Genomic DNA, 13,311 nt, shown 5'->3' on the forward strand with positions numbered 1-13,311 from the left:
TGCAATGAGTGTTATCGATGTGAAGCCTGCAAATGTTCATTTTCAGTTCGCTGCAACGTGTACACCCATACTGTCATGTTTGAAAGTCTTTGTGGTGTTGTGTTAGATTTCATTCATACATCTACTTGCATCACAAACTGTGGTCTCAATAATTCAACAGAGAATCCAGACTTCGAGCCATCTCCATGGAAACCAAAAATGCAAATGTATTCATGTTTATGTAAGAATATAGTCAAATGAATTCATCAAATGGGTGTGTTCCTCTTGGTGCCTGCAGTATGTAAAACATACACCTTTATGAGTTTCCTTTTCTGCTTTCATTGTTTTCTGGTGTGCGCTTTGAGCCACTGGTTATGCTTGTGTTGTGAACAACAGGAAGAAAGGAGCCTCAGTGGGGAGGTGATGGAAGCAACTAGTTTTACAAGCAACAACAGGAAGGAGGGAGGAGGGAGGAGGGAGCAGGGAGGAGGGAGGAGGGGAACAAACATTGTTCCATTACAAGGCAGCAGAAAGTATGGATCCGAATGACAAAATCAGGGAGGCTTTCCTTCGCACTTTTCCACCTGAGAGTATAAATTCATACCAGGGGGCATGCAGAGGCAGTTTAACCAGTTTAGCGAGGCCTGTTTATTCAACACAGTCACCTTCAGATTAAAAATTAAACCGCATTATTGCACCTCTGAGCCTGAATGGTCCCAGTGATCTTTGAACTGCACCGTACTACGAGTTGTGACTGGACTCCGATCAGCTGACTGAAAAGACTGTGCCAAGCCAAATGGAAGTCAGCTAAACTTCGCTAAAATGTGCCAGCTTTACTCACCTACAAGCATCCGAGCTTTGCCTAGAATACTGATTTAAGAGCCAGGCAACGCCGCCGTACCCGCACATTTAGCCAACTGATCTCTGGCACAGGGAAGCCACTTCGCAGAAATGTGTAATTAAACTATAGGTTGAAATCTGATGTCCTCTGCGTGAGTCAAAGTTCTGCTGCTTCCCTCAAGATAAACCATTGTTCCTCATTATGAGAAACTGAGTGGGATATATAGCTGAAAAGCCCTCCATCATTCTAGTCCAAGGTCCAATGCTTCATTACTGCTAGCTTGTTCAGATACGAACACGCACACACACACACACACACAAACAAACCCCTGCCGGGATCATTAGAGATATTCATAGTCATAGTGCTCCATAGCATCCAACACGAAATGACAAATTTGTGCAAGACAGCATGAAGGCCAAATACACCCTCTCTCCCTGCTCCCTGCTCTCTCTCTCTCTCTCTCTCTCTCACTCACACACACACACACACACACACACACACACACACACACACACATCCCCCCTTCTTTGAGCTCTATCTTTAACTCTTCAGTGATCTCTGCCTCTTTATTGCTCATTGCCCATTTTCCACCATCACATCTCCGTGTATCTGCGTGAAGAGACCTATTTTCACGGCAGACATTTTGACCTGTCATCGGAGGGAGGGCACAAGTGTATTAAAGATGACTCAGTTCCATTAAGTGTCCCTCTCCTAAGTGGAATACAGCCGTCATAAATTCACCTGTGTTTTCACAACAATGACAAGTAAAAACATCTGCAGTGGAAAAAGGTCTATATCCTGAGATTTCATTGGAAATCATGAAAACCAAAGAAAGGCAAAAATACATTCCTGCCAATTTTCAGTTGCCATTACAGCTTCCAAATATACCTTCACGTCCTGTTCAAGAAAAGCTTGACATTGTTTCAGCATGAGAATCAGTGTACGGTGTATACTGAGGAGTCAGTCTTGTTATGTTGGGCGCATAGACACACTGAAGTTATAGAGAAAACTGTCAAAAGTATTTGAGACAAAAACTTTAGAGTAATGTGAAAAATTTGCAGGATTACCGGTGTGTCTGTTCACAAAGTGACCCCTTAAATATTTGATTCTGAGGTTGGCTCATGTTATCATCCAAACCTTTTCAAGCTTCAGCTCCTCAAATTTAAGGATTTACTGACTTTTGATTGTTTTTAAATAATAAAAACATCACAATGTATCTGTGCTTTGAAAAACATAGGACATGTTATTGTATTTGAAAGACACGAAAATGTAAAGCTGCTGCTCTTGTGTGATTCCATGAAGATATTAAAAGCCCGACATGTTGCTGCTGAGCCAGGCCTGCGCACAGAAACTCGTCAGACGATTTGCATTTTGAAAGCTAAAAAAAAAAAAAGGAAATGTTCTGATCATCAACCACAACAGGTTAAAAGTCTGGGTTACAGGTATATTGTGTGAGGACGGCTGGCCGTCGTCGGAACCTGTCGGAACATCCGGTCGATGAGGCCCGACCTTTGAATGACTGCGCTGTGGATCATCCCTGCCCTGCGCGGGACCCGAAGAGTCTCAACACGGACCCTCTAATTCCGCCGGTACGTATTGTCTTGTCTGACTGCGCTGGCACAGGGCGTTCGATATCAGGACAGATTTAAGCACTGATTTATAAATGGCAGACTGTCAGAAAATGCATCAGAGAGAAGGACAGCTGATTCGTGCTCGCCGGCGGCTCTGGCGCACGCATATACAGTCTGTGCTGGCAAAGCAAAGCTTTAATATAAATGTCTCCTCAGCTGGAAATTGTTTCCAGTGCAGCTGAAAGACTCCTCTTATTGGGCTAGTCAAACACCAACACCCCACGCACACGCGCACGCACGCACGCACACACACACACACACACACACACACACACTCTCTCTCTCTCTCTCTCTCTCTCTCTCTTTCTACTCCCATTTTTAGACTCACAGGGAAATACGTTATTATACACAGAGGGAAATTACAGTCCCACAGCTTTATGTAAAGTTCGCCTCCCATAACATCAGTTGAATGCCAATAACAATAGAACAAGAGACAGTATCAAGACCAATGAGTTTGGCAATGCAATCAATGCCCGGTGTACAACTGAAATCAGTATAGTATACGTATGCACATGTGCAGAATTTCTATTAGAAATGTATTATCTAAGGAGCTTCTGAGGGAGTTGCAAAACACAAGCAGCTCAGTTGATGGAGGAATGATATCAAGGAACAAAAGTTTCTCACTTGGTTTTCTTCCAATGAACGTATAATGAGCTGTTGTTGGGCAGCTCATCTTCCTCTTTACGACTCACTCTGTGACTCTTTCTCAACTCAAGTTCCTCTTCCTCCTCTTGCTTTCTCACTTCAGCCAACTGAGATCTTATAACTTTCATTTCTGTAGAATCAGATGGCGGCTCAACTTTTCCTTTTCTTTCATTTTACCATGAAGCTGATGAGTTGCCTATTTTGTGCAACTTAAAAGTCATGGAAGGCACCAGGGTCACATCTTTGGAAATGTTTTTTTTTGGGGGGGGGGGCTTTAATGAATTATAAGAGGAGATCACATTCTATAATTACACAAAAATGTGTAGGATTTGGCATTAGGATTAGTATTTCCTCACTACAATTATATTGGCGCTACTGTGGAGAAGGCCTTTAACAGCATTATGTTGGGAGATTCAATTTCCAGGAAATACAATTAAACAGTTGCAGCTTCTGTTTCTTGGTTGGCCAGCGAAGATTTTTTTTTAGAGCGATATAAGGGACCAAATGGTGCGGTGCCAAAAGCAGAAGCTCAGCATCGTCACATGCAAACAATGGCCTTTAGATAGAGCTCAGTTTGTGCTGGGATCTGGAGCTGAAGTGAACTGGCGTGGGTGTTACTTGACTGGCAACACCAACACTTAACACGTCACTCTGAACAGGAAGAACAGGTTGTGCTTCAGCTGGTTTCTTCATGCCAATGTGCACACGCATAAATGTGTGGACAAAACACCGAAACGTGCTTCAAAAGCGGCTGCAGGCACACTGGGTGAAGTTAGCATTATTCGCGTGTTAGTCACACTCACACCCAAAGCTGAAGAGTGTCATCACTTTACTTCTGTCCTGAGGTGTTCAGTGTCCACATGAACTACGGAGAAAATGCTCATGGAGGACTTTGAATATATTCCGTCACTGTCATTGCTCCCGTGGTGCTAATATCAAGGTCGTAAATTATACAACAAGTACCCAGTCATTGTCGAGAGAGAGAGAGAGAGAGAGAGAGAGAGAGAGAGAGAGAGATCCGGTCCAGAATCAGAAGTGCAGACCAGAAGTGTCCGCTTCAACTGGTGAAGTAGTTCAAGACATTCCTGAGCCTGTGCAAAGCCATACCTGCCAACACTGACTGCAGAAAAGAGGGGGATTTTCACCCTGACTTCTCCTTTACAAAATCCTCCGAGTTACTCAAAACTATTCAGTCTTCCAGCGGAGCTGATCAGAAATGCAATCCGACAACAAAAGAGACAGGGTCTCCCTTTCCAGCCTGGAGAGTGAGAGAATCTAATAGCTGGCTTCACACTAAAGATTTCAGCTTGATGCTTATTCAAGTTTGCTTTCTGGAATCCGTATCTAGCTTAAATTATCATGAGCATTACAGAAAACAAACCTCCAACTTTAAACCCGATTATTCACTGCAAGCATCTCAATAGAGGAAGAACAAGTGATAGCATCCAGACTAAATGCAAACATCACGAAAACCTGCTGACTTTGTTGATGTTTATCACCTTTGCTCAGAGAAAGCTCAATCCAACCAATATGTTCAGGCACTTGAAGTGTTGTGTGTAATATGCCGGCTGTATATTGAAGGATTGTTCCTCCACAGCTGCTGCCAGTGTGTCTCTCGTTCTTCATCCACTCTGCGTTCCTTTGGTTTGCCGTCTTAGCTTTGTGCCACAAGCGCAAAACCGTAAAAGAAACCAGAGACGCGTAGGACGTGCTCCAGGTTTAACCCTGACTGTGGTTTAACTCTGGTTTTTTTAGGACTATGACGGTTGTTTACTTCCTATTGGGATGCATTGCCGTGGTAATTTGTACAGCGGACATAACCTGCCCTGGAGCAAGTCGTGTTTGAGATAGCGGATGAAAAATCCACCACGGCTTCACACTACACTGTTTATGCACTGTTCAGGTTCAGAAATTCAACAAAAGTTTTTATTTGTCGTTACCTGAAAATGTTATATTTTGTTTATTTATTTATTTTTATCAGCAACAACAACATATATTCAATGATATATGAATAACTGGTAGGGTAAGGTAAGGAGCAGTGTTGAAAGTGGGACCCTAGATCAGTGCGGCAGGATGTCACTGTTCATCGAGGACAACACACAGTTTGCACATGCCGAGACACATGACACAATGAAGAACACACAGACATACATAAGCAAAAAGCAGTTACATAAGCAATCAATGGAAAAGAGGTTCTCAATAGAGCTTCCTGCTGGTATTGTGCACATGCGTCAATACAATTGAATAAACTGGACATAATCACAGTGGACTGCTGGACATATACATCGACAAAAGCTTTGCTGATGCTAGCAAATGTGATTAAAAACTAAATGCAATACAATCTGTCCCGCAGACACAAAGCAACGTCTAAAAGATAAACGACAGTCCGGAAACGGATCAACAAACTTTCACAGCCGTTCCTTTTCCGATCAGATCAATCAAACTCTGGGCTTTACCGTAAGTCGCTCATCTTAAACAGAATAGATGTTCTCGCTGCCGAACTTTTCGTCACCAACGTCTGGACGCGCTTGAAATGACCGTGACTAGAGTAGCGCTCTCTGCACCTCCGGAGCTGCCATCAGAACTTTCCATGGCTCCGCGAGGCCTACATGTGACAATGTCAGAGTCAATACATCAACTGCTGCACCGGGGCGGGATGATGTAACCCGGGCCCGTGACTCAGACTGGCAACACATGGCATCAGTAACACATACGTATATCCACTGACATGCTTCATCTAACCGGCACTGTCAGGATTCAGCCGTGTTCTCCTTCCCTCCGCGCGTGTCAATCAAAGCCTCGTTAGCAGCTCCAGCCCGAGGCTGAAGAACGCCCGCGGACTTTTCTGCCTCTCGCTTCTCGGCGTCATTCACGCCGAGCTCAGCTCGCGTTGGAAAGGTGCAGGAAGTGCTGTTTTTCCAGCAGCAATGATTTCCCCGACCCATTGTTCTTTCATCCGTGACCAACACGCCGCCGACCTCTGACCCTAACCTCTGACTCTCTTACGGAGGGTGTGTGTTTCTTTGTAGCCGGAGGGGTCAATGCAGGAGTGAACTATGAACTGCTTTCAACACCACACACAGAGCAACGTTTAGCCACATACTGACACAGTAAAACAATGATCCACTGAACTGGACAGACGGTAAGTTCATAAACAGTCAGAGTGGCACAATTTAAGCGATCAGAAAATTGTTTTTTTTTTTTAAATAAAAAAAAACATTAGAGCTTAAGCCATTTGGCAATTCATCATTCATCAGAAAATTAAAAGGCGATCATTTTATACTTAAAATTGTTGTCATCCCAAGTGAAAATGTTACAAATCCATTGTTTCTCGCTTCTCATGTTTGAGTTAGTTCTGGTTTCGTCTTTTACAACAGTAAACTTAATGTCATCAAGTTTTGGACTGTTTGTCGGCCACAACACATTAAAAAACATACTTCGGGCTCTGGGAATTTGTTAAACACATTTTTCCAAATAATTTTAATTATTATTATTTAAATTATTAATCAGTTAATTAAAAAAAACAATTGTCAGATTGATGAGTAATAAAAATAACCATTATTTGCAGCCCCGAAAGGACAGCAACTTCCTTTAAGAGCTCATACGGATATAATGACGGTGTGAGAACTGAAATGTTAATGAAGTGAGTCCAAGTGATTGAAAATGCAGATTCTTTGGCTTCTTTTCAGGCAGTAGTTTATGATCCTGAGCATCGTCATTACGAAAAATGCCATGCTGTAAAAGGTGAAAATGGCTCTTCAAATTTCTAAATTCAAAGCAACAGAAACCTGCTAATTATTGAGGATGAACAATTCCACCAGACGTTTGAAGGTTTGAAATGTTCTATCGTACTTCCTGGACTTTGGGAGTCAGAGTTGCGAATGCCACATCTGACACAAATTAACATGTTCTCACTGCTGCACAAATGACGGGGTGTCTCAATACTACCCGCTGTGAGCGTATGGGTGAGCGTGAGTGCTAACAGCCTTTATGTCTTCATATCATATAATATCAGGATCGTGTGTTCCTGTCGCCTCTTCTGACCAGGAGAAAAAGCCAAGCAGTTATGTTGTTTAAGTTAAATTAACTGCTCTTAGTGGTTTCTATCACAACCTTGTGTAGCTACCCTCAGTTTCAACTTCACATCCGTTGTATGTTTCCAGTCTCAATCCTGCTTAAAAAGCTCTGATTGTTTTCCGAGCTAGAGCTGAAACTAGCAATTATTTCCATTATCGATTAACCTTCCATTAACTGATTACTTCATTAAAATGTCCATCACAAGTTCTTAACAGTCACATTAGAGAAGCCTGGACTACTTCATTTTCTGCATTATTGCTGTGCAGGATTGACTCCACTCCATCCCAATGAATCTTCTCAAAGATGCTGAAACCGTCATTATATATCATTAATCAGTATTTCAATTTCTTTACGTTTTTGGTCTGTCAGACGTTCATCAGAACATTCCTGGTACAACAATGGACAGGCAGGAAACGTAAAAAATCTCATTCTCATCAATGGCAGTAAGCACAACACCTGTTCCCACCCTGGTGAGGACCCACAGTGAGAACACGACAATAGACTCAGGAAGCATCTTGAAGTAGTACCATACATATTTTAAAACACAGTTCATGGGTATTTAACACGGATCAGGCTTGAGCCACTACAATCCATCAGAGACCCCCAAGATCTAAATGATAAGAGAATCTATAAAACAATAAGATATGCAAGGATATTAGGCGGGAAGGTGGGGGGGGGGGGGGGCATGATGAACCATTGGTACAAAATTCTATAACAAAAGTGAAGAAAACAAACATCTTACACTTAAGAATAGTTGCTGATTAATGTTCTGTACTTGTTATGGATCACTAAAAACATCTGAGATGTGAACAGCGACGTAACCAGACTAATCCAAAAGTTGTTTCATGAATAGCTTTTAACAAGCATTAGTAAACAAAAGGCACCAATTGTATGTGATGAGCTGTTATGATAATGTGAAACCCTCGTGTGCTTCCTTCAGTACGTGCCAGGCAGATCTGTGTAGCTCGATCCCCCCATCTTGTCTGCTGTGCCGGGACATGTTGAAAGCGGTGATGTTTGAAATTCACTCTGTGCTCCTTGGGACTCTCGTGTCTTGTCTGCCGTGCTTTCACACGGCGAAGCTTATCTGAACTGCTTTATTCTTCTCCTGCGCTACTCCGACTTGTCTCTTGTTGTTACAACACACATACCTGCGAGTGCACGCCGACCTATCCTTCCACATTCTTACACACTGCAGTCATGAATGAGGCCTGTCCAGACCTCAGATCCGAGCGTCCCACTGTTGCCATGGAGACCATTTCGACCCCGTCAGTACTTCTGAGGTCATTTCTATCCGTCCGCACCTCCTCTTTTTCTCCATTCGAAGATGGGGAAAAAAAAAAAAAAAAAGTCCTCCATTCTGTAGAGGCATGACTATTCCTTCTCCTATTCTTGCTCAGATTCATTCACCCACTGTGTTTGGCACCAGCAATCTCCTCTCCTCCTACCCTCACTCCTACTCTATACAGCCTTTATAAGTATGTATGTGTGTGTACACTTGCTCCTTCCACAGGCTGAGAGGGAGTCGGGTGTGCGTGTGCGTGTGTGTGTGTGTGTGTGTGTGTGTGTGTGTGTGTGTGTATGTGCGTAGGGGGGGGGGGGGGGGGGGGGTGTGTACTGTGCATCTGCAGCTGATTTCAGCCACACTGGGTCGGTTAAATGCTGATAGCTGATATTTCCCCCCAAAGTTCCCTGGGGAATGCAAGTAGTTAGTTTGATGTATAGATTGAGCCACACCACAAAGGGAAGCAATTGTTCTGAAGATTAGAAAACCGTAAGGTCTTACTTATGTGCAGAATTTGACCTTTTAGGTTTCTGCTGCTGGCATGTTAATAACATGAACCTGGAGCCGGCATGAATAAACCCAATTCAAACCAATGTTTGAAAGTCAGCAGTGGAAAAAAAAATAGTACTGCTTTACCATTGGAGAAATGTGCTGTAAGCCTGACACTGGCGATAAATGAGGCAATAATAATGTGATACTTCCCCCACGGGGAAATTCTCTGAGGACAAATCAAACGGAGCTATAAACCAGCTGGCAGGGCTTCAGCGTGTTGCTTAAAGACACTTCAGCAGAGGGCTGGAGACACTAAAGCAAAGTTCTCTGGCTGAATGAAAGGCCTGGGTGCCAAAATTCGACACTTTCATGGCACCGACCGAATTGGTTCTGTAGTAGCGTCGAAAAATGTCATGTTATTTGGTTAAAAAATGTTCAATACCATACACTACATTAACACCAACACATTTCCCTTGTAAAAAAGCGTGACTTTTGTTCCATTTAAGGAAGAGTGAATCTCATTGGTGTCAGCAGTTAACATATTGCAGCCTCTACATGGGCAGCTCACCCAAGTAGATAAAAATCGCTGTTTCAACTTACGTAGCTTAAATCTTACATCAGAACAACTTATAATTCACTCTTTTCAATTTACTTTTTGGCCAGACATTTTCGTTACATACGCTGCAGTAACAGGGGGCTTCTCTGTGTGCAGCCTGCAAGCTAGCATCTACCGATAGTGTGAGGCGTTTACTGGACACTTAGGGGAATTGTTGCATCAACAGATTGACAGATAGCTTCCGTGTGAGGCAATTCGGGAGGAACTGTAAATTTTTCCGTCATGAGATAGCTTCTATGTGATGCGTTTCGAGAACATCGGGAAATTGTAGCGTTAACTTGCGTGTGAGGCGTTTTACGCACATTAGGCAAACTGTTAACTGTAGCAACAGAAAAAAAAAAAAAGAAAAAAAAAAAAAAAACGGGTTACACTCTCCACTCTAAAACGCATGAAAACGAAAGATTTTTGCTCCAATGTGTGATGCAATTTTCGTTTCCTTGAACGAGAATATATAAAATTGGTAAAAGAAAAAACTATCGGTATTGAAATCAAGGTATCGGCACCAAAAACGAAGATTCTTGAACGACACCTAGCCCTGCTAAATGATGCAAAAGAGAACACTACGGAAGGAATTTTACAGTCACCATTACTGTAAACTGACCCACAATACTGTGACTCAAGTTCATGCAGAATAAAGCCACGTACATCCATCAACATGGTGACACAACACGAAACCTTCTATGAATGCTCTTTAGGATTCACATGGATTTAGTTTCCAGTTATAACAGGTCAGAAAGTGAAACCTTCGGCTCATGATTATGTCCATGATCCATGAGAATTCCTTGCATCTATACTTAGATGCTTTAGCTTCGACTGGACCACATATGCATAGCTCACATCTAACCTCCTCGCAGCATTAACCCAACATCCTGACAACATAATGGACGTGCTGTTGAGGGGATCGGCTGAACGTGGGACAGGCAGGAGCACAAGCAAAGCTGGGATAGCTGATCTCTATGTGGAGGGGCACATTACGTGGCTTATCCTTTCTATACATAGACCTGGAAGTATTCTTAGTGTCACAGTGCACTGGCAGAAAAGATGACAGACATCAAACTGCCAGACCGAAAGGAAATATTATGTCTAAGACTGGGTAAACCCGACTAAACTCGTTTTACACCCCTTTTAATTTGTGGAATTGCTTACCAACGAGGGGCGGACATAAATCGTTTTGATGAGGGCTCATAATACACAGCACAGTCAGTGAGCCAATGCATAACAAGCTAATTTGCAATAAGAAGATTGCGATTAAAAAGGTGTGGGAAGGCTTGTAAAGTCACCTGATAATGACCAAAGGCAAGGAGGTCATAGTTCACCATCCATTTAAAAGGCCATTACAGTGAACATGTGATATACAGGAGTTGTATTGGCTGTAAGGCAATTACAGCTCAGAAACAGGAAAAAGAGCATCCAGCCCTCTAAACTGCAGTCTCTTTTCAGCCTTGCTGTCTGTGACGCTAGAGGATCCCGAAATGTCAAACATAACCGCAGACATCAGTGAAGGGACGGAGCCTTGATTTGATAAAAGCATGGCTGACAAGATCTGAGAGGAATGATCGTGTTAGATGAGTGGCCAGAATGATCAAACTGGGAATTCCACTGTAATTCCAATATAATCAACTTTCACCATGATAGCAATTGTATATGTTCCCTCAGGACTCTATTTACTAATCAAAAAACTAAGTTAATCATTTTTTTCTAAACCATGTTGCTGTGTTTAGAAATGTTTATGTGTTATGTCTACTTTTCCAGGATGCTATTGGCTTCACCGTGTCACTATAGACTTTTGAAACTTGCTTAAGTCTAAGTATATTTTGTCTACTCCTCACAGATGTCACTGTCTTCCATTCACTTCCATACAATGTGCCAATCCATAGCTAGACTCTTGTAACTTACTTGAGTGTAATCTCCCTATTCTGCGTACTTTTCCATGATGCCACTGTCTTCCATTAATTAGAGCATAAATCAATTACTGGACACTTGAAAACACTTGAAACTTGATTGTGTAATGCATTTGTTGTGTTAACTTTTCCATGATGTCATTGTCTGCCATTCCCTTCCATACAATATGATAATCAATAGCTAGACTCCTGAATTTTGCTCGAGCATAATCTTACTTTGTCTACTTTTCCCAGATACCATTGTTTTATGCTAATTGATATGAATATCAATTAATAGACTCTTGAAACTTGCTTGATTATAATCTGTGTATTCTTTTGACTTTTCCAGGAAGCCGTTGTCCTCCATTGATGTATGTGTGGCATAAAAATCAATAACAATGAATCAACAATAATGTACGCAAACCATGGCGCTCTCCGTGATGGATTATGGTACAATGAAGTTTCAAGAGCGTGCTAATGGAGGTTCAAACTAAGGAGAGTCAACAGCAGTCTGAAACTTTAAAATATGTATTTGAAAATGGTCCAAAATGTCAGGTTGACACGAGTTATCACAAACACCTTGCAAAAAGACCGAAAAGGACCATGTCAGCTACCACAGTTTGTTTCTCAAGCAGCCCTGGAGGTCCACAAATCCAAACTTAAAGCATGACAAGGATGTTTTCAGTCACACTGGGTCTTCATAGCTACGTGAAGAAAATCTATTCAACGAAACAGGAAGTGGGAGAATAATGAACAACCTCAACAAAGCTGCTCTGTTCCGCTTTTTTTTTTTTTTTTTTTGAATTATTATTATCTTAAACCCTGAGGAAATGAATGGACGTAGATGGTCAAGTGTGAAAGAACTCACAGTAATCTCTCTCACCATGTCTGCTGGGGTGCTGCCCGTCATCGTGAAGGTTTTCCCGGGACTCAAAAAGAGTGGTTCACAGGCACATACACACGCTCTCACTCACACAGGACGGACTCAAAATATTCTTTCTTTTTTTCCTCGCCCTTGTAAAAGCTCCAACACGCCCTGAAAAACACGTCCTTGTCGGGTTTAGAGCAGGAGACAGAAACGTATTCCCGGTGACTTCCTCTCTCCAGTCACAACACTGAGATAGTCTCTCTTCCTCTCTATTGCGCAATCATTTCGTTGATTATTGCCCGCACAAATCGGCAATTTGGGAACTATAGTTAATGTTAGTGGGGTAAGCTGTCGACCCGAGGGCCTCCTTGCTACGACCCTCTAAACATCAACACTATCCTGCTTTAGAAAAGGTGCGTACGCCATGCGAAAAACCCAACACTGATGGCACATCCGGACACGGATCTTTTTTTTTCTCTTGGTGAAAAAGGAACAAAAAAATGTCCGCAAAGTTAGCGGCTACCGTCCTCTAATAAACTCAAACACGTCGGCCGATTGGTAGAGGAAAAAAAAAAAAGGCGTCACAGCGCGGAAATGTGTCGTCGCTTCTCTTTAAAAACGCGTGTATGATTGTTGTTAGTGGTACGGACTGCGCTGCTGTACCTTTACGACCTGTTCAGCTGTCATCCTGCCTCAAACCCGACGTCAAGATGGCAATGGAAGAACACCCGGAACTTCCTGGTACAATTTTCAAAATAAGAGCACTGTAAAATATATATAAATATATATAGGTCTGAATACAGATTTCAATTCAATTGTCAATAACAAATTTCTGTTTGTCGTTTAATAAATGAACAAAAGAAAAACGTAATTTCTTCTTGAGTGTAGATTAATGGGCAAAACATACATTTTAAACAACTGAAGTCTACAAAACTTTGAAGGGGTCTGTACTGTCAAAAAGAACTGTTTATCAGTCTTACAAATAATGATTAAAACT

At 42.2% G+C, this 13,311-nt stretch overlaps 1 protein-coding gene across 3 annotated transcripts in view; it reads right to left on the reverse strand.

Annotated features, from left to right (window-relative positions):
• ubl3a (ubiquitin-like 3a) overlaps window positions 1–13,035 on the reverse strand; it is a 35,634-nt gene extending 22,599 nt beyond the window's left edge. Inside the window, exon 1 of one of the 3 annotated variants that reach the window (XM_069146221.1) lies at window positions 12,978–13,035. In XM_069146221.1, the coding sequence (XP_069002322.1) occupies window positions 12,978–13,001 (24 nt within the window). In that variant the 5' untranslated portion in view covers window positions 13,002–13,035. The other 2 variants (XM_069146220.1, XM_069146219.1) reach the window with 2 other exon arrangements.
• Between the last annotated feature and the right edge of the window lie 276 nt (window positions 13,036–13,311).

The sequence above is a fragment of the Embiotoca jacksoni genome, unplaced genomic scaffold (genome assembly GCF_022577435.1).
Source record: "Embiotoca jacksoni isolate LCO1_2020_lvr unplaced genomic scaffold, fEmbJac1.0.p SCAF_13, whole genome shotgun sequence".
In the NCBI taxonomy this organism is placed as follows: Eukaryota; Metazoa; Chordata; class Actinopteri; family Embiotocidae; genus Embiotoca; species Embiotoca jacksoni.